General features: G+C 44.1%; 1 protein-coding gene across 2 annotated transcripts; it reads left to right on the top strand.

Moving 5' to 3' along the window:
- Positions 1–12: 12 nt before the first annotated feature.
- DDX24 (DEAD-box helicase 24) lies at positions 13–19,398 on the top strand. Of its 2 annotated transcripts, XM_081830001.1 has the most exons (10): positions 44–151; positions 1,046–1,102; positions 1,363–2,079; positions 9,015–9,527; positions 10,585–10,738; positions 11,008–11,523; positions 13,849–13,924; positions 16,228–16,416; positions 17,116–17,245; positions 18,851–19,398. In XM_081830001.1, the coding sequence occupies exons 3-10, from the start codon at positions 1,368–1,370 to the stop codon at positions 19,120–19,122; spliced, it is 2,562 nt and encodes an 853-aa protein (XP_081686127.1). In that variant the 5' UTR covers positions 44–151; positions 1,046–1,102; positions 1,363–1,367; the 3' UTR covers positions 19,123–19,398. The 2 variants fall into 2 exon arrangements, with proteins under 2 accessions (XP_081686126.1, XP_081686127.1); XM_081830000.1 differs by lacking the exon at positions 1,046–1,102 and having other exon boundaries at positions 13–151.
- Positions 19,399–19,536: the final 138 nt, after the last annotated feature.

Raw genomic sequence — 19,536 nt, forward strand, 5'->3', positions numbered from 1 at the left:
GGGGGCGGGACTTCCTGTCGCAGGGCGTGCGCGTGCGTGAGTGCAAGCCCCGCCCCGGAACTGCGGTAGACGCAGCAGGTGAGGAACCACGGTGGAGGTGTGCGCGGCGGTTGGCCGGCGTGTGAGGGAGCCGCGACGGCGTCTCCACGCGGTGAGTACGGGAGCCCGAGCAGGGCTGGGGTCGGCCACCGGGGCTCGCGTGGTGGGCCTGTCCAGGGCACTGGCCTGAATTCTCGGGTCCAGTGAGGGCGGCCGCTGGCCCCGCGTCGGGGACCCCTGGTGTGGGCGTCCAGGCCCGGTGGCGTCGGCCTCTCCGCGTCGAACGCCCGTTGTGCCTGAGGCGAGGAGCGGGGCCGGGGCCCTCGCCCCCCGTGCCTGAGCACCCCCGCCGCGGTGGAAGCCGGGTGGTTTGCGGTCGTGGCGGAGCTGGGGCGGTGGGTGAAGCCTGCCTGCGCGCTGACGTGCTGAGCCGGCCGGGCGCCATGCCTGGCGGGTTCTGACGTGCGTCACCTTTTTGTGTCGGTGTAACGACCCCCTGAAGCAGATCCTTCATCATCCCCATTTTACAGGCGAGGAGACTGAGCTTCACAGAGATTGAGACGTCCGCCACAGATCCGGAGCCCGTCCGAATTTGAATTATGGTTTACCTTTGTGCTTCCCTCCAGGACCTGTGATTTTTCTTGATCTTTCTGGAAAGGGAGACCGTGGATGGAGTGTCACTCAAGCGGCCTCTGTTGAAATGTGTTTTAAATCACTTGAAATGTGTTTTAAATCACTTAAAATGTAACGAAAAAGCTGGATGGGCAAAGGCCAGAATGGTGGAATAGGCATTTGCCTTCTTGGGGCAAGGCTTGAGCCCTTACAATAAAGCTGGTGTCCTACACCCCCCCCCCAAGAAAAACCCTCCACGTTCTTAATTCAGCCTTCAAAATGACTTGGGTGTGGCAGGCTTCTTTAGAACCTCATGCTTTACATAATTTTATTTGTTCGCATAAAACATTTTGTGACTTAGATATTATTGGGTCCCTCTCCCTTATTTTAAAAGATGAGAGCACTGAGGTTCGGGGAGGATTAAACACCACTGTCCAGTGACACACAAGCAGTAAGTATTGGGTCTGGAATCCAAACCAGATCTAGCTCATGTGTCTGTGCTCCTCCATCTCCTGTGTACCCTCTGTTCCAGGCCAGCCTGCCTACTCTGTTGGTATATTTCTTCTCCTCTTTGATCTTCTCTACCTCTGTGTCCTCGCTTCTTTGCAAGGCCTGATACTCTGTAGGCTGCTTAGAAGATATTTGTTGCCTCAGGACCCCACGCTCTTCAGTTGCCAACCTAATGGAACACTTCTCTCCTTTTCTTTTCAGCAACCATGAAATTGAAGGAGACAAAATCAGGGCCAAAGCCACCAAGCTATGGCAAATTCCAGACAAAGGGAATCAGAGTTGTGGGAAAATGGAAGCAGGTGGAGATTGACCCAAATATGTTTGCAGATGGACAGATGGATGACTTGGTGTGCTTTGAGGAACTGACAGATTACCAGTTGGTCTCCCCTGCCAAGAATTCCTCCAGTCTCTTCTCAAAGGAGGAGCCCAAGAAGAGAAAGTCACAAGCTGTTTCAGGAAAGGAAGAAGGAGAGTCCAGCTCCTCAAAGAAAAAGATGAAGTTCAAGAAGAATAAAGACATGGAAACTGAAGGAATCAGTGTCCAGAAAGAGTTTGAAGTCAGAGATGCTGAGCCAGAGCCCCAGGGAGATGACACGGTTTGTCCTGATCCACAGGTAGAGGAGATGGTATCAGAAAGCTCAGCCCAGACTGTTCCAAAAAAGAAAAAAAAGAAAGGGAAAAAAAACTTGGAGCCTTCCCAGGGTACTACTCCAAAGGTGCCCAAAAAAGCAAAGACATGGATGCCTGAAATGCATGACCAGAAGGCGGATGTAACAGCTTGGAAAGATCTATTTGTACCCAAGCCAGTTCTCCGAGCACTCAGCTTTCTAGGCTTCTCTGCACCCACACCAATCCAAGCTCTGACCTTGGCGCCTGCCATCCGTGACAAACTGGACATTCTTGGGGCTGCTGAGACAGGTAAGGGCATCCTTAGCTGGCCAGGGTAAGATTGCTTTTGGGTTGACCTTGTGGCTGCTAACAGGTTGGATGGCTTGGGGAGAGGGGAATTTGGGGATATAATCACAAAAGCAGTGTTGAGTGAAGGTGTTTAGAAGTCAGCCAGCTCTGGGTTGAAATCTGCCACTTTCTGATTGGTACCCTGGACAGGTCGCTTTATCTCTCTGACGCCCTGTAGGTCCTATTACAAAATGGAGGTAACACCAGTACCTACTACCCTTTTTTTTTTTTTATTGCTTTGTGGGTTAAATGTAAGCGCTACAGTAAAGTTTACGCAGTACACTGCAAGTGATTTGCAAATGGTAGTTTTTTCCTATTCTTGAGCTTTCCTAAATGGCTTAGAGGGGTAAAGTAGGACTAAGATCGGCCCTCTGGAGAGGTAGATCTTCATTAGTATAAGGAATAAGTGTCTAATTCTCAAGAGTTGTCCAAAGATAAAAGGGCTGCTTTGGGAATTGGTGAGTTTATCATTATTGGAAGGATTTGAGTGTGTAACCATTAGGTGGATTTTGTATGTAGATTTGGCATGAGGTGACTGTTGGGACTAGGCATTATTTAAAGTTCCCTTATTCCCTGGGCCATCTTAAGACTTTGCGAAGCAATGACAGGTCAATGACTTGACCTCAGTAGTTGAAGTTACTGACTGGAGGGAGGTGCTTGTACTGCCTGGTACTAGAATCCAACTAGATCAGCAGTAACTGATAGAAATACATATATAATGTGAGCCACATAGGGATTTAAAATTTTCTAGGAGCTGTATTTTAAAAAGGTAAAAAGAACAGGTAAAAGTTAATTTTAACAATGTATTTAATCAGTTTATAAAAATTTCAGTATATAATTAAGGTAAAATTTTTGAGATACTTTACATTCTTATTTTTATACTAAGTTTTCGGAATCTGACGTGTATTTTGAATTTGCAGCACCTCAATTTAGAGTAACCACATTTTAAGTGCTCAATAGCCATCCATACATGGCGAGTGACTGTTAGGTTGTATGGTATAGAACTAGACCATCTAGACACTTTGTGCCTTGGGTTTCTGGAAAGGGTGGTCAGGAAAGTATGGGTGATGTGCTATAGAAGAGTCATGTAGATGGAAAAGTGAGGAAGGCTCAGGGGAATGGAAGTAATAATGGTAAGTTAGAACATTTTCTTAGCATTTAAAATGTATCATGCACTGTGTTAAGTACATCATACTGATGAACTCAGTTCTCAAAATCACCCTGAGATAGGTTGCATTATTCTCATCTTATTGATGAGGAAACACAGCCTCACAGAAGACAGTATCCATAAAACCACAGCTGAAAAGTAGTAGTGCCTAGATTCTAGACTAGGTCTGTGTGCTATTAAGCATTCTACTACATTGCTTTGGTTTGTGCAGAGGCCTGGAAATGGGTTTCTGGAAGCAGAGGCAAGGTTGTATGAGCCACTGTGGCTAGAGCCTGACATTTGGATTCATACCACAGCTCCTATCAGGCTATCCCTGTGGAATGCTGTGAATCTGCAGGTCCAAGATTCACAAAGATTTTCGGAGCTATGGACAAACTGCTGCCCATACAGATAATGAATATTTCCATCACCCCCCAAAGATGCTTTGGGCCCCTTTTGAAATCTCTCCTGGGCCCCCACTCCTTGTTCACCCCCAGGGTAACCTCTAATATGCTTTCTATCACTTTGGATTAATTTGCATTTTCCAGAATTTTATATAACAGAATCATACACTATATACCTTTGAGAGGGGGTGGGTGTTCGGCTCTTTCACTCAGCATACTTTGAGATTCAGCCGTGTTATTGCAAGTACCAAGAGTTCGTTCCTTTTTATTGACGAGTAATATTCCAGTATATGGATATAGCACAATTTGTTTATCCATCTGTTGGTGGATATTTTTGTTCTCTATAGTTTTTGGCTATACAAATAAAACTAACTATAGGGGCACCTGGTGGCTCAGTCAGTTAAGCCTCTAACTCTTGGTTTTAGCTCAGATCATAATCTCAGGGTCCTGAGATTTATCCCCATGTCAGGTTCCACGCTCAGCATGGAGTCTCCTTAAGATTCTCTCTCCCTGGGGCGCCTGAGTGGCTCAGTCGTTAAGCGTCTGCCTTTGGCTCAGGTCATGATCTCAGGGTCCTGGGATCGAGCCCCGCATCGGGCTCTCTGCTCTGCGGGAAGCCTGCTTCTCCCTCTCCCACTCCCCCTGCTTGTGTTCCCTCTTTCGCTGTGTCTCTCTCTGTCAAATAAATAAATAAAATCTTTAAAAAAAAAAAAAAAAAGATTCTCTCTCCCTTTCCCTCTCCCTCCCCCGTGTGTACGCATGTTCTCTCACACGAGCTCTTTCTCTCTCTCTCTCTCCCTCTCCCCCCTCGCTTTCTCCCACCCTCTCCCCTCCCTCCCTCCCACCCCCTCTCCCTCCCTCCCTCCCACCCCCTCTCCCTCCCTCCCACCCCCTCTCCCTCCTAAATAAATAAATAAATAAAATCTTTAAAAAACCACAACTATCATAAATATTGGTGTGTTAGTCTTTGTATGGGTATGCGCTTTAATTTCTGTTGGGTAAATACGTGTGGAATAGCTAGGTCTTAAGGTAAAAGTAACCTTTCAGTTTTCCAAAGTGATTATACCATTTTACATACCCACCCAGTTAGAGTTTAAATTGGTCTCTGTCCCTGCCAATACTTGGTGTGTTCAGTCTTTAATTTCATTTTAGACTTTAATAATTTTAGCATGGTTTCCTTGTGTCTTTAATTGATATCCCCCTAGTGACACGTTGAGCATCTTTTCAAGTGCCTATTTGTATATTCTTTGGTGGTGTCTTTTCAATTCTCTTGCCCATTTTTTAATTGGGTAGTTGTTTTCCTACTACTGAATTCATTATATATTCTGGATATACCCCCTTTATCAGATACTTGGTTTATGATTTTTTTCTCCCAGTCTGTGGCTTGTCTTTTCATTCTCTTTACAGTGTCTTTCGAAAGATCGGAAGTTCTTTATTTTGATGAAGATCAAATGATCACTTTCCTTTTTACAAATGTGCTTATCTACAAATCCTTTGCCTAACCCAAGATCACAAAGATTTTCTCCAGTGTTTTCTTCTAGAAGTGTTACTAGTTTTAGGTTGTATGTTTCAGTCTGTGATCTTTATTGGGTTAATTTTTGTTTACAGTGAGAAGTGTGGATCAGAGTTCCTTTTTTTCCCCTGCATGTGGATATCCAGCACCGTTTGTTGAAAAACTATCCTTCCTCCACTGAATTTTGCCTTTGCATCTTTTTTGAAAATCAGTGACTGTATAGGTGTGGGTCTATTTCTGGAGTCTCCCCCCACCCCCACCCCATTGATCTACTTGTCTATCTTTTTGCATCAAAACTTCACTATCGGGGCGCCTGGGTGGCTCAGTCAGTTGGGCGGCTGCCTTCGGCTCGGGTCGTGATCCCAGGGTTCTGGGATCGAGCCCCACATCGGGCTCCCTGCTTGGCGGGAAGCCTGCTTCTCCCTCTCCCACTCCCCCTGCTTGTGTTCCCTCTCTCACTGTGTCTCTCTCTGTTAAATTAATAAATAAAATACAATAAAATAAAAAAAAACTTCACTGTCTTGGATACAGCAGCTTTAGAACAAGTTTTAAATCAGGTAGTATTAAGTCCTCTTTGTTCTTTTTAAAAGTTATTTTGGCTATTCTAGGCCCTTTGCATTTCCATTTGAATTTTAAACTCAACTTGTCAGTTTCTACAAAAAGCCAGCTGGTATTTGGGTTGAGATTGCATTGATTATAAAGCAAACTGAGGACAAATGACATCTGGACAATATAGAATCTTCCCATGAATGTAGTATATCTCCATTTTTTTTAGGTCTTTAATTTTTTTAGCAGTGTTTTGTAGTTTTTTAGTGTGTGCACATCTGTAATTAGATTTGTCCTTAAATATTTCAGGGGCACCTGGGTGGCTCAGTCGTTGAGCGTCTTCCTTCAGCTCAGGTCATGATCCCAGGGTCCTGGGATCAAGCCCCGCATCGGGCTCCCTGCTCTGCAGGAAGCCTGCTTCTCCCTCTCCTGCTCCCCCTGCTTGTGTTCCCTCTCTCCCTGTGTCTTTCTCTGTCAAGTAAATAAATAAAATCTTTTAAAAAGAGAAAGAAATGCTCTTTCTGCATTTATTAAGATAAGTGGTTTTTCATTTTGAGTCTGTTGATAATGGTGAATTACACTTGATTTTCAAATGCTAAACCAAACTTACGTTCCTGGGGTAAGCCAAATTTGGTCACAGTGTTATTCCATTTATATATTGGATTTGATTTGCTAAAATTCTGTTGATAATTTTTGAATTTCTGTTCATGGGATATTGGGTTATAGTTTTCTAGTAATATCTTTGGTTTTGGAATCAGAGTAATGCAGGCCTTGGAATGACTTTTGAAGTATTCTCCTCAGTTTTCTGAAAGAGTTTATATAGAATTGGTATTTTTTTTCTTCCTTAAATATTTGGTAGACTTCATCTGTGCCTGCACTTTACTTTGTAGGATGGATTTTAACTACAGGTTTAATTGCTTTAATGTATTAGAAATATTTGTGTTACTTATTTTTTCTTAAGTGGTAGGTTTTTTTTGCAGTTCCATTAGTTTTTGTTCCCTGTGTTTTGAAGCTCTGTTATATTTAGGTGTGTAAATGTTTAGGAATGTTATATCCTCTAAATGAATTTATTCCTTTCATAATGAAATGGCCCTCTTTATCCTCAAAGTATTGTTTTTTCTAAAATCTTCTCAATCTGATATTAATGTACCTTTCTAGTTTTATTTTGATTAATGTTAGCATGGTGTATTTTGCATACTTGTATTTTTTTAAAGATTTTTTTTTTAAGTAATCTCTACACCCAATGTGGGGCTTAAATTTACAACCCCAAGATCAAGAGTCACATGCTCTTATCAACTGAGCTAGCCAGGTGCCCCTCGTACTTTTAATCTATTGACGTCATTGTATTTAAAGTGGGTTTCTTGGAGCTTCTAAGTTGGTGAACCCTTCCTTGTTCTGGGAGGGTGGTGCACCCCCAGTTCCACAGGGATAGAAGCCCTTGGAATCCTTCCAGACTTTGCCTTACGTACTTCTTCATCTGGTTTTTCATCTGTATCCTTTATCATATGCTTTGTATTAAACTGAAACTTCTAAGAAAAAAAAATAAAATGGCATTCTTGTAGAGAGCATGTGTTGGGTCTTGCTGTTTAATCATTGTGACAATCTGTCTTTTATTTGTTGAGATCTTTTACATTTAATGTGAATATTGATAATGGTTAAGTTGTAATTTGTTATTTTGCTATTTGCTATACTCTTTGCTTTTAACTTCTTTTGGACTGATTATTTCTTGTAATGGCATTTTATATCCTTTATTGATCTTATTAGCTGTAACTGTTGTTTTAGTGGTTGCTTTTGGGTTCATAGTATATATCTTTAGTATGTCATAGTCTGTCTTTAAGTAATAATATACTATTTTTTATATAGTACAAGAATCTTGCAAGACTATATTTCCTTTTCTCCTTTACATTGTGCTTTTTGTTTTACACTTTATATGTGTTAGAAATCCAAAATACATTTTTATGTTTAATAATTTTAAGTTTAAACTTAAATAATATATTTAAATAAGAAAAATCTTTCATATATATCTATGTTACCATTACTGTTTCTGGTACTCTTCCTTTGTATAGATCCAGAATTTCAACCAGTAGCATCTTCTGCATGGAAGACTCCCTTTAGTACTTCTTGTAGTTCAGGTTTGCTGATGATAAATTATTCAGCTTTTGTGTGCCTAAATGTCTTTACTTTGCATTTTTTTGAAAGGAATTTTTGCTAAGAGAGTTCTAGGTTGTTGGATTTTTTTTCAGGTCTTCAAATAAAGATGTAATACTGTCTTCCAGCTTTGATGGTTTCTGATGAAAAGTGCTGTTTATCTAGTGTTAAGGGTCTGTTTGCTCTCTTTTTTTCTTACAATTCTTGCTTATAGTGCCTTGTTTTCTTATGGGTTATTTTTTTTACTGAGAGCTGCTCATTTTCCTTTGAAAATGATTTGTGAGCATTTTTTAAATAGTTTTTTTTTTTTTTAAGATTTTATTTATTTGAGAGAGAGCGAGAGATCAAGTTGGTGGAGAAGCAGAGGGAGAGGGAGAACCCCTTAAGCTGACCCTGTTCTGAGCGCAGAGCCTGACTTGGGGCTCAAACCCATGATCCAGGCTGAAACCAAGAGTCGGATGCTCAATCGACTGAGCTACCCAGGTGCCCCTTGTGAGAATTCTTTGAGGCCTATGATAAAGGTTTCTTCCTCCAAAGATAATTTATTTGCTTTTGCTGGGGGCATTATAACTTTGGAACTACTTTAAATTCTCAACTTGAGCTGTCTTGTTTGTTTGTATTAACCACCCAGAAGATATGAATTTGGGCTTCATATACATTCAAAGATCAGTTTGAAAATGTTCAAGCATAGATAAAAGTATGCTAATTTTAAGTTTTCAGAAAAACTAAGAAAATTGTCTTCTACTGCCATCTTCTCCAGCAAAGGTCTTAGGAAACTGTATATAGATTTCCATTCCCCATACCCTAATGTGATGGTGTTTCTTTACAACAACAACAAAACACACAAAACTTGTCTGTTTAGAGTTTCAGTGCTTGGACTTTGTGTGTAGTTCACATTGGTGACCTCAGGCCTCAGTGCTAGTCTGCTAGACTTTTTCTCAGGCTTTTAATTACAGATACCCTCTGGTTGCAGTGCTTGCTGTTTGTTGGGCAACCTGTGCTGAGTGGAGGAGCTGTGGGTTGTTCAGGGTAGCACATGGCTATCAGGGTCCCTTATTCTGTGTAAAAGAAAGAAGCCCAGACAAAAAGTATGTGTATTTATTGATTCACACTGTTTGTTTTTTGTTTTACTTCTAAGGAAGTGGAAAAACTCTTGCCTTTGCCATTCCAATGATCCATGCAGTACTGCAGTGGCAGGTGAAGAAGAAGCCTACTCCAGCTCCAAGTGACACAGGAGCATTACCTGGTGAGACCAGAACCGAGGCTGGAACTGAGTCTGGAGTTTTGCCTGATGAGATTGGAATTGAGGGTGAAGTCCTGCCCAGTGAAGCTGAAGTGAAGGCTGGAGCACCACCCAGCAAGGTCAAGACTGGAGCTGCTGTCTCAGACCAGGTGCTGCCCTTCTGTGATGATGATGCTGGTGAAGGACCTTCTTCTCTGATCAGGGAGAAGGCCATCCCCAAACAGGATGAAGACAAAGAGGAAACGCTTGATGAAGAGGAGACTGGAAGGTTGAAGCAAGAGTTGGGTGGCAAAATCGCCATCTGTAAAGCACATCCAAAGCGCCCTCTGCTTGGGCTGGTTCTGACTCCCACTAGGGAGCTCGCTGTCCAGGTCAAGCAACACATTGATGCTGTGGCCAAGTTTACAGGTGAGGTTTAATAAATACTTCCTGAGAGGATCCTAGATGCTGGGGTGGCAAAGGTGAACAAGCTATAGCTCCTACCCTTTAGGGGAAATCTCTCTCAACCTGCCAGAGAATTAAGCCTTACAGAAAATTGTTTGAGTGACACTGTCTCAATTCTCCCAAGGATAACGCATAGCTAATGCCACTCTAGATGCATAGGAAATTAGTTAATTTATTGGATATGGTGGATGCTTAAGGCAGGGGTTGTCAAAAGTACCTCTTTTTGTAAATAAAGTGCAGCCACACCCATTTGTTTACATAGTGTCTATGGCTGCTTTTGGACTACTAAGGTAGAATGAAGTAAAGTTAGTAGTTGTGACGGATTTAGCTCACGAGGCCAAAATGCTTACTATTGACCCTTTAAGAAAATGTTTGCCAACCTCTGCCTTAGGGCACAAGAACTTACTCTCTCAGGGAATTCCTTTCGGGAAGGGCTGCGCAGTGAGAATTTTAACTTTATAATAAAAGCAACAGTTAACCAAGCTCCTACTGTGTGCCGGGCACTTTGCTAAGCACTTTGCCTACATGATCCTGTATTTTCTTTCCACATTGGATACCTTGAGAAGTCCTCCACCAGAGAACAGAACAGACAGTAGGCATTAGAGGCATTAATTCTAATTGAGGGGGATGGGCAGGGCTTTCTTGGGAAGTGTGTCACAGCTGCAGAGTGACCTCCTTCCCAGCATTGTGCACTACTGCTCACTTTTCCTGGAACTTTGGATGTAAACATGCCTGGGTTCAAATCCAGCTCTTCTGTTGTTGATAAAGGGAAGGGAGTAGAAAGAAATGAGGTTGGGGAAGTAGACAAGGCCCAGATCATAGAAGACTTAATGTGCCTTCTAGGAGTGGCACTAAGAGTCAGGCCAGGCCCACTCTTTTAGTGCCCCCCCCCCCCAAAAAAGAGAGGGGAGCTGTCCTGGTGATTGATTTCCTCTGCTGATCTGGGGGCACCTGTGTCATTCGTGGCAGAAAATATGCAGCCAACTGAATAACAGGGTCTTTTATATTTTGTGTACTGTAGGAATTAAAACTGCTATTTTGGTTGGTGGAATGTCTGCGCAGAAACAGCAGAGGATGCTAAACCGCCAGCCACAGATTGTGGTCGCCACTCCGGGCCGGCTGTGGGAGCTAATTAAAGAAAAGCACCCTCATTTGAGCAACCTTAGGCAGCTCAGGTAAGTGACATACCTCCCCTTTCCCTTTCACGCCCTTTTCTGTCGTGGGCCTGAGAGAGCATGGTGTAGTGTATGTATTATCTTCTCCCTATCACTAAGTGCCATGGTGTGGTACCAGTCAGACTTTGGCCTTTAGAAAACCATGCATGAGGGGATTGAGTCCCTGGTGGTGGTGGTGTGTATGTATGTCTGTGTTGAGGGTGGAGATGGTAGTTGAGTGTGCTGTATAAATGACTCCTCAGGTTATGTGGGTCTCTCTGTATCTGCAGGTGCCTGGTGGTCGATGAGGCTGATCGGATGGTTGAGAAAGGCCACTTTGCTGAGCTCTCACAGCTGCTAGAGATGCTCAGTGACTCCCAGTACAATCCAAAGAGACAGACGCTTATTTTTTCTGCGACACTGACCCTGGTACATCAAGCTCCTGCTCGAATCCTTCACAAGAAGCACACTAAGAAAATTGACAAAACTGCCAAAATTGACCTCCTCGTGCAGAAGATTGGCATGAGGGGCAAGCCCAAGGTCATTGACCTGACCAGAAATGAGGCCACAGTGGAGACACTGACAGAGACCAAGATTCATTGTGAGACTGATGAGAAAGACTTATATCTGTATTACTTCCTAATGCAGTATCCAGGCCGCACCTTAGTGTTTGCCAACAGTATCTCCTGCATCAAACGCCTCTCTGGGCTCCTCAAAGTCCTGGATATCATGCCACTGACCCTACATGCCTGCATGCACCAGAAGCAGAGGCTCAGAAACCTGGAGCAGTTTGCCCGTCTGGAAGAGTAAGTCAGGCCTGTACCCAGAGCCCAGGTTCTAGTCATTAGGTCAAGGTTGCCAGGATGGTGGGGAGATGGTGGGAAGCTACCTTCTGACATGGAAGCCTTATAGGTAGAAGGTAGCCCTTTTTTGCATATCATGAAGCAGGCTTACTCTCATCTGATGCATTTGGTTGCTGATAATGCCCAACAGAAACTTTCTTGATAATGAGTAACGGTGATAATAATACCTATTGTTGTGGAACACTTAACAATAGAGTAAGTATCATGTTGGCATTTTAGATACATTATTACATTCATTCAATTCTAACATCCTTGAGAAGCAGCAGAATGGATTCATGGTTAAGAACACAGACTGGAACCAGACTGCTTGAGATTAAGACCTTGGCTGTGCCACTTCTAGCTGGCCAAATTACTTCAGTGTGTTGCAGTTTTCTCGTAATTAGCATAATAGTAGAATAATAGAAGCTAATGGAGAGGGTTGTTAGGAAGATTAAGGGAATTTATACGTATAAAGCATTTAGAACAAATGCTTAGCCTGTGGTATGTACTTGCTAAATGTTAGTTTTAATACAGCTTTTCATTTATTGTCATTATTCTCATTTTATAGATTGATAAAAGTAAGATCTGGAGAAGCTAATCAGCTTGCCCAAGGTTTCTCATCCTGAAAGTGACAAAGCTGGGCCTCAGACAAACCGGTCAGACCCAGAAGTCATGCTTACCATGCTGTCACTGTGCATCTCTTTTTGGGCCAGACTGATGCTCAGGCAGCAGTGTGCATATTGTCAGGTTATGGGCCTGAGAAGTTGAGGTCAAGTCTAGATTGACTTTTGCCCAGTGTTTTGTCAGGTTACAGAGTGATTAGTTTCTAGAACAAGTGTCTGGTTTACCTCCTTTTGAATATTGCTAGGTAGAAGTTAGCAGTTTATATGGTGTCTGAGTGGGGTGTCTGTCTGATTGGATGGGGTCCCCTAAATGTGGGGCAACAATCGGGTGGAAGCCAAGGCGCTGTCATTGAAAGAATTCACCTGAGGCAGAACAAAGGAGCCACAAGGGAGTGGGCAAGCAGGACAGCAGAGGAGAGGCTGTCTGCAATGAGGCAGTGGATGGGGCTGTTTTTAAAGGGGGAAGATGAGGAGGTATGGCCATGTATGGAATTCTGCCTTTTTTGGTAACTGTGCCTAGTTGTAAGTAGCCTATTGGTCAGTTAGGGCCTATGGGTATTTTGAGGTGGGTGGCCTGATGGGCCTGTCTATATTCGGCCAGATGGTAGCTGTGCGTCCTTTCTTTCTACATTCCTCAAGTCTGTTTGCCTAAAAGTGGCCTCTACATCTTATTCAATCAGGGATTGGGAAACGGTGGCCCATGGGCTTAAATCAACTAGTTTTATTGGAAGGCAGCAAGGCCCATTTATGTATTGTCTGTGGCTACTTTGGCAGTAGCAGAGTTGAGTAGTTTCAACAGACACTATCACCTGCAAAGCCCAAAATAATTTATGGTCTGGCCTTTTATAGAAAAAGTTACTGCCTTTGACTTAAAGCAGTGGTTGAATTTGTATCATATTCCCCAGCCCTACCTCAGAACTACAGGGAGCAGGGATTCTGAAGAGCCCAGAATCTTAAGCTTTTAAGACATAGATCAGGTGTTTTTGACTTTCCTTGAACTACACATACATTAAGAAACATTACCCAATGAAATTACTGAGTGCTTCCTGGGAGCCAGGCACTATTCTAGGTAATAGAACACTGAGTAACACAAAGCCCTTGTTACAGGGTTTACATTCCAGTGGAGGGAGATCATAAATTGAAAAGCAATTATGTAGTTTGTCAAGTGGTGCTGAGTGCTGAGGAGTAAAGTTGTGCAGGGGGTTGTACTAAAGTGGGGTCAGGGAGGTTTCCCTGAGAGGGAGGGGTTACAGCAGAGTGTGGGCAAAGCAAGGAAACCTGAATGTCTGAGGAAGACTTTGTAAGGCCTGTGGTGTAGCAAGTGCAGAGGCTTGGAGGCCAGACCATGTTTGGCAAATTGGAAAGAAATCTAGGATGTCTGTGGGACCAGAGGGAAGTGAGTGGGAGGGTGATAGATGATGGGGTCACTGACCTAGAATATGGCCTCATTTATTTTACTGGAGGTGGTCTTTTATGATTGCAGAGTGTGGCTTGTTGTCTGTGGTCAGTGAGACCCACCTTTGGATCCCAGTTCCACAAGTGAAGAGCCATGTCGGTGCCTTGGGAAGTTAATCTCTCCGAGCGCACTCAGCAGGCAGCAAGGAGCTGCTCACGGACAGCTGTAGGTTGGTTGTTCTTGACGGGCTTGTCTGTCTCTCTCCCGCAGCTGTGTTCTCCTGGCAACTGATGTGGCGGCGCGGGGCCTGGATGTTCCCAAAGTCCAACATGTCATCCATTACCAGGTAGGGGAATTAGGGAATTTGTTGCATCGAATGGGGACTTTTTTCAGCAAAGGTTTGGGGAGGGAGGAAAGAGAGGGAGAAGAATTATTAGTCCCAAGGCCTCATGCAGCAGAGTACCACTGGCATCTAGTGACTGACTAGCTGCTGCCATGTTTGGAACACTCATGAGATTTATTCGCAGAAAACCTATTGGCACTTCTGATACCGCTTAGCCCTTCCCTCTTTGATTTGGGCAAACTCATTGATGTTGGCAGGTTAGAGTCCTATTTTCTTCCACGAAATAGGCATAGTAGCATGTAAACTGGTTACCCTGGTGTAGAGAAGTAGAAGAGTGTGGTGGTTAGGACCTGCCTGGGCTTAAATCCCAGCTGTGTAACCTTGAGCAAGCTGTTTAATCTCTTTCTGCCTCAGTGTTTTTGTTAGATGGAAGTTAGCACAGTATCTACTTCTTCAAGTTTTTATTAAGGTAAAATAAGTTCTTATGTGTGAAGAATTTAGAAAGACACAGGGCATATCCTGAGCACTTACTAAATGTGAGCTGCTGTTGATACTGACATTAACATTAGTGCACACACCTGGTAAATCCTAGCATAGAGTGGTGGTTAGGAGCTTAGGCTTCAGAGCCACCCTTGCAGGGTTCAGATGCTTGTGGTCTGCTTCATAGTTGGTTAGCTTTGGGCATGTTACTTAACATCTCTGGTTTCTGTGTCATTGTAAACTGGGAGTGATGATGCTGCCTAACCCTTAGGGTTACCATGAGAATTAAATGAGCTCCTGCTGATGAAACCCCTAACACAGCATAGCATTAAGTATAAAGTGGTAGCTATTCTGGTGTTGTTATTTCTCCTTTCTAATCCCTTATGCTTTAAAAAATCTTTCAGGGTGTAGGGGCGCCTGGGTGGCTCAGTCGGTTGAGCGTCCAGCTCTTGGTTTCAGCTCAGGTCATGATCTTGTGGGTCATGAGATCAAGCCCAGTGTGGGGCCTGAGCTCAGTGGGGAGTTTGCTTGAGGATTCTCTCCTTCTGCCCCAACCCCCACGTGCACTCTCTCTTTCTGTCTCTCAAATAAATAAATCTTTAAAAAAATCTTTCAGGGTGCCAGTTCAGTTTAGCAAATCTTTCTTCTTCCTCTTTTTGGGGAAGAGGCTGGGCCAGTCTTTGTGGGAGAGATCCAGATGAACAAAATGTAGTCCTAGCCCCTGAGAAGTATCAGACCAACTAAAGGAGATGAGACCAACAGCCATAATTTAAGGCAGAAGATATTAGAAAGTTGCAAAATATAATGGGAGAGAGTGGTAACTTCTAGTTTGGGAGGTAGGAAAGGGCTTTCTTTTAAAAGATGCTTTGCATTTAAGGATGGGGGGGAGGATCTGGGCATGTAGAGGTGGAAGGGAAGGAGGAGAGAATGTATGGAAGTGGGAAGTTGGCTACGAGTGGGGGGTTATGTTGGGAGAAGAAAGTGAAAAATGGCCAATAAACCACATTTCTAGCACCATTATGAACAGTTAAGTACTTAGAGCTGCATTGGAAGTGGTAGTGTTAACCTGGGCTCAGTGGAGAAGACTGTTCTGGATTAGTGGTGAGTGCCATGGGTGCAGGGGAGGGAGGGATTGTTAGCACCCATGCCACACCTATGGATAATATATCCAGTATGTATTAGAGTGGAAGCAATGGAGCCTAGCGGGGGTTAGTGTGGTCTTTGCAGCTTGACTGCTTCAGTTCGAATCTTGGCTCCACTATTTAGTTCCTCCACCTAGAGGGAATTGCTTAACATTTCTGTGTGTCAGTTTCCTTGTCTATAATATGGGTAATCATGAAAGCACTTCATGTTACAGTTTGTGAGGAATAAGTGGGATACTACATGCAGAGTGCTTGGAATTGCCTGGCCCGTTGTAATCACTCAGTAAGTGTTGGTTATAATTATCATGTTCAGTCATTTATATAGAGTTAATGAAGAATCAGTGGAGTTTCTTTAGTTAGAGTGGGAATTATGGTCAGAGCTTTGACTCAGGAAGATTGCAATGGCAGCTTTGGGCTGGGTCAAGGGGAGTGGGAGAGACTAGAGACGAAATAAGTGACTGTCGTTCTGTTGAGTGGTCATGAGGGCCTGAAACCAGGGCAGAGGGCATGGGAGGGCAGACGCTGCACAGTGAATGGGCTGAAGAATTAGGACTAAGGGAAAAGGGCTGGATCTGTCCACAGTGCTGGAGAGGTTTCTAACTGCCTGGCTCGGGGAAGCTGGCCCTGAGGGGAAGAACACTGTTGGGTGATAACCACGCGTTGACTTCTTGGTTCCTCTGGCAGGTCCCTCGCACCTCGGAGATCTATGTCCACCGAAGTGGTCGAACGGCTCGTGCCACTAATGACGGTCTCAGCCTGATGCTGATTGGGCCTGAGGATGTGATCAACTTTAAGAAGATTTACAAAACCCTCAAGAAAGATGAGGACATTCCACTGTTTCCTGTGCAGACAAAGTACATGGACGCAGTCAAGGTAAAAAGAAAAGTTAAAAATCTAGTACTAATGAGGGAAGGGATTGTGCTGCACCTTCACCTTGCTGTGAGGCTCTGGTTCTGCCAATAGCTATTTAAATAGGAAGAGTCGTTTAAAAAAAAAAGAAAAAAAAAAGGAATGTGGGGGCACTGTACGTGGTAGAAGGTAAAACGGTGAGTCGTCAAAAACAGGAATTTTCTTCTTGAGCCCTTTCTTCACTGCCTGCCCCTGGAGCCTTCACTACCACTTTCTTCCTCCACTGGACAAGGACAGTGAGTGTGGCTTCCTGGACATCCAGTGGTTGTAGGGAAGTGAGGTCAACTTGTCTTGCTGAGGCAGATACTAAACCTTTTTCACATTCCTGAAGCACATGCCAGTAATTCTATCTTTGGGGTTTTATTTTATTTTATTTATTTATTTTTAAGATTTTATATATTTATTTGACAGAGAGAGGCAGCCAGAGAGGGAACACAAGCAGGGGGAGTGGGAGAGGGAGAAGCAGGCTACCCGCTGAGCAGGGAGCCCAATGAGGGATTCGATCCCAGGACCCTGGGATCATGATCTGAGCTGAAGGCAGACATGCAGTGACTGAGCCACCCAGACACCCCTCAAGAGCTTTTTTTAAAGACACAACTTATATGAGCCTTTGCTTCCCAGAGGTCTGAATGCTGTCAAATGAACACTATTCCTTTCCCCCAGGAACGAATCCATTTAGCTCGACAGATTGAGAAAGCGGAGTATCGGAACTTCCAGGCTTGTCTGCACAACTCCTGGATTGAACAGGCAGCAGCTGCCCTTGAGATTGAGCTGGAAGAAGAGATGTATAAGGGTGAGTGGACTGGATGGGACTTGAAGAATACATTCAGCATTTTTCATTTGTTTTTTCCTTCAACTTTTGTCTTGTTGGAACTTCGCCACTACCATGGGTCCTGTTAAAATCAGCAAAGATTTCCTTCTTTGTGAAAGGCCTTAGTCCCACATGAGCCTACAGTCCTTGGCCTTTGTTCCCTCTGTCTTATTTGTCTCGGCTGCCTCCCTCATGTGACATCAGGGGTAGGCTTTGCAGCCAGGGGCCATGCTGGTCCATTCCCTTAGCTGGCTGTATGACCAGGTCAAGGTCTTTAATTTCTCTTTTGTACTAGGCTGTCATCATTTATAAGATGCAGGTCATAATGTTCCTACCTCATGGGGTTATTGCAAAAGATGGGTTGAATTGATGAATATAAAGTGCCTTTATCAGTGCCTGGCAAATAGAAAGGATTTCATATATTTAAAGTTATTATTTATGATTATTGTTACTACTACACCAGTCATTATCTCATCTAACTTCCATGGTCACATGACAAACAGCAGGAATTTTTTTTTTTAAGATTTTATTTATTTATTTGACAGAGACACAGCGAGAGAGGGAACACAAGCAGGGGGAGTGGGAGAGGGAGAAGCAGGCTTCCCGCCAAGCAGGGAGCCCGATGTGGGGCTCGATCCCAGGACCCTGGGATCATGACCTGAGCCGAAGGCAGACGCTTAACCAACTGAGCCATCCAGGAGCCCCATAAACAGAGCAGGAATTATCATCCTTTTACATACGGAAATTAGAGGCTCATGGAAGAGAAGCTGTTTGTGCAGGGAAATAGGTCCATTACCAGGCCTTTCCTGAGCCCCTACTCTGAACCTGGATCTGTGTGGCCCCTGCTCTAGGAAGGCTCTTGAGTCTTAAGAAGTGGTAGAACCAAATCTAGAACCGATGACACCAGAGTTGATCCGGTGTTCTTTCCATCCCAAAGTGGGCAGCCTAGCTGAGGTGTTGGCATCTCAGTGCCAAAGCCAACAAATTCAGAGGCTGACAAGCTGTCTGCTCAACATGGAAGCTGGGAACCAAACCAGTGGGCTTGGTGACAATGAGCTGTTCCTGATAGCTCAGACTTGGGGCTGGTGTGGGGCCCTTTGGCTGTGCCCACCTCCACAGGTGTAGCCACAGTGCTGGTGGGGAGGTTTAGAAGAGCTGGGCTGCCAGATGGTGTTCACAGTCTCCTGGGTCTTTGTACCTGTTGACTCACCATACCCCAGCTAGCAAGTAGCAAGTGGGTGGGTCGTAGGAAGAAACTGATCTTCAAGTCAGGAACCTTGGGTTCAAATCTGTTTGACAACTAGCTAGCTAGCTCTGTGACCTTCAACAAGTGCCCTCGAGTAAAATGGAGGTAATTCCTGTCTTAGAGGCTTTTTTTTTTTTTTTTTTTGAGGAATGAAGGACATAATGCCTGAGTATCCCTCCCCAACTATGTTAGAAGTTAGCCAATACTAGCTTCTATAGAGACTTTGGAGCCTTGATTCCTCAAGAGTACCAAAACATTTTTTGTCACAAGTATCCATCAAGGGAAACAGAAAGTGTCTACAAATCATGGTGAATATGGTCTGTTTTATATTGTCTCTTAAGGAAGAAAAACTGACCAGCAAGAAGAGCGTAGGAGACAAAAACAGATGAAGGTCCTGAAGAAGGAGCTGCGCCATTTACTCTCCCAGCCGTTGTTCAAAGAGGACCTGAAAACGAAGTATCCAACTCAGTCTGGCAAGCTGCCCACGCTCATGTCTACCCCAAGAAACGGTGAGTCTGCCTTGAGCTGCCTCACCAAACAGAAGAAGCAGCAGCAGAAGCCGCCAAAAGGGAAGCAGCAGAAACAACCGCAGCCAAGTACAAGTGCAAATTAACTGAGCTCCAGGTCAGTCTGTTAGTGACTGCACAGTGTTTCTGTGTTCTCTGGTTATGTGGAAAAGCTTCCCACTTTCCCTTTCACTCCACTGTCAACCCGGTTATAAAAATCTCCCTCTTCCATGCCAGCCCCCGTCGCAAGAGAGACCTCATGCACATTTGTGTTGTTTTGGAGTAAGAATTCTATGCAGCAGCTTATATATTTCTGTATTCCAGTGTGTATAGGCTTCTTATATGTTTAGCTTGTTTTCGTCAATTAAAAGTAGTCAGAACCAGCATGTTATCCTGAGTTTTTAGCCGGAATATAGCTGTCCTAATCCTCTGGTTGCAGGATGCATGTGGGGTGTGTCTCATCCCATTGGATAGTGTGGATGGAGCAGTAGGCTTAGCTTGTGTTCCTGCTTTTCTCCACA

This window comes from Leptonychotes weddellii, chromosome 9 (genome assembly GCF_054177405.1).
Source record: "Leptonychotes weddellii isolate Sample4059 chromosome 9, ASM5417740v2, whole genome shotgun sequence".
Taxonomy (NCBI): Eukaryota; Metazoa; Chordata; class Mammalia; order Carnivora; family Phocidae; genus Leptonychotes; species Leptonychotes weddellii.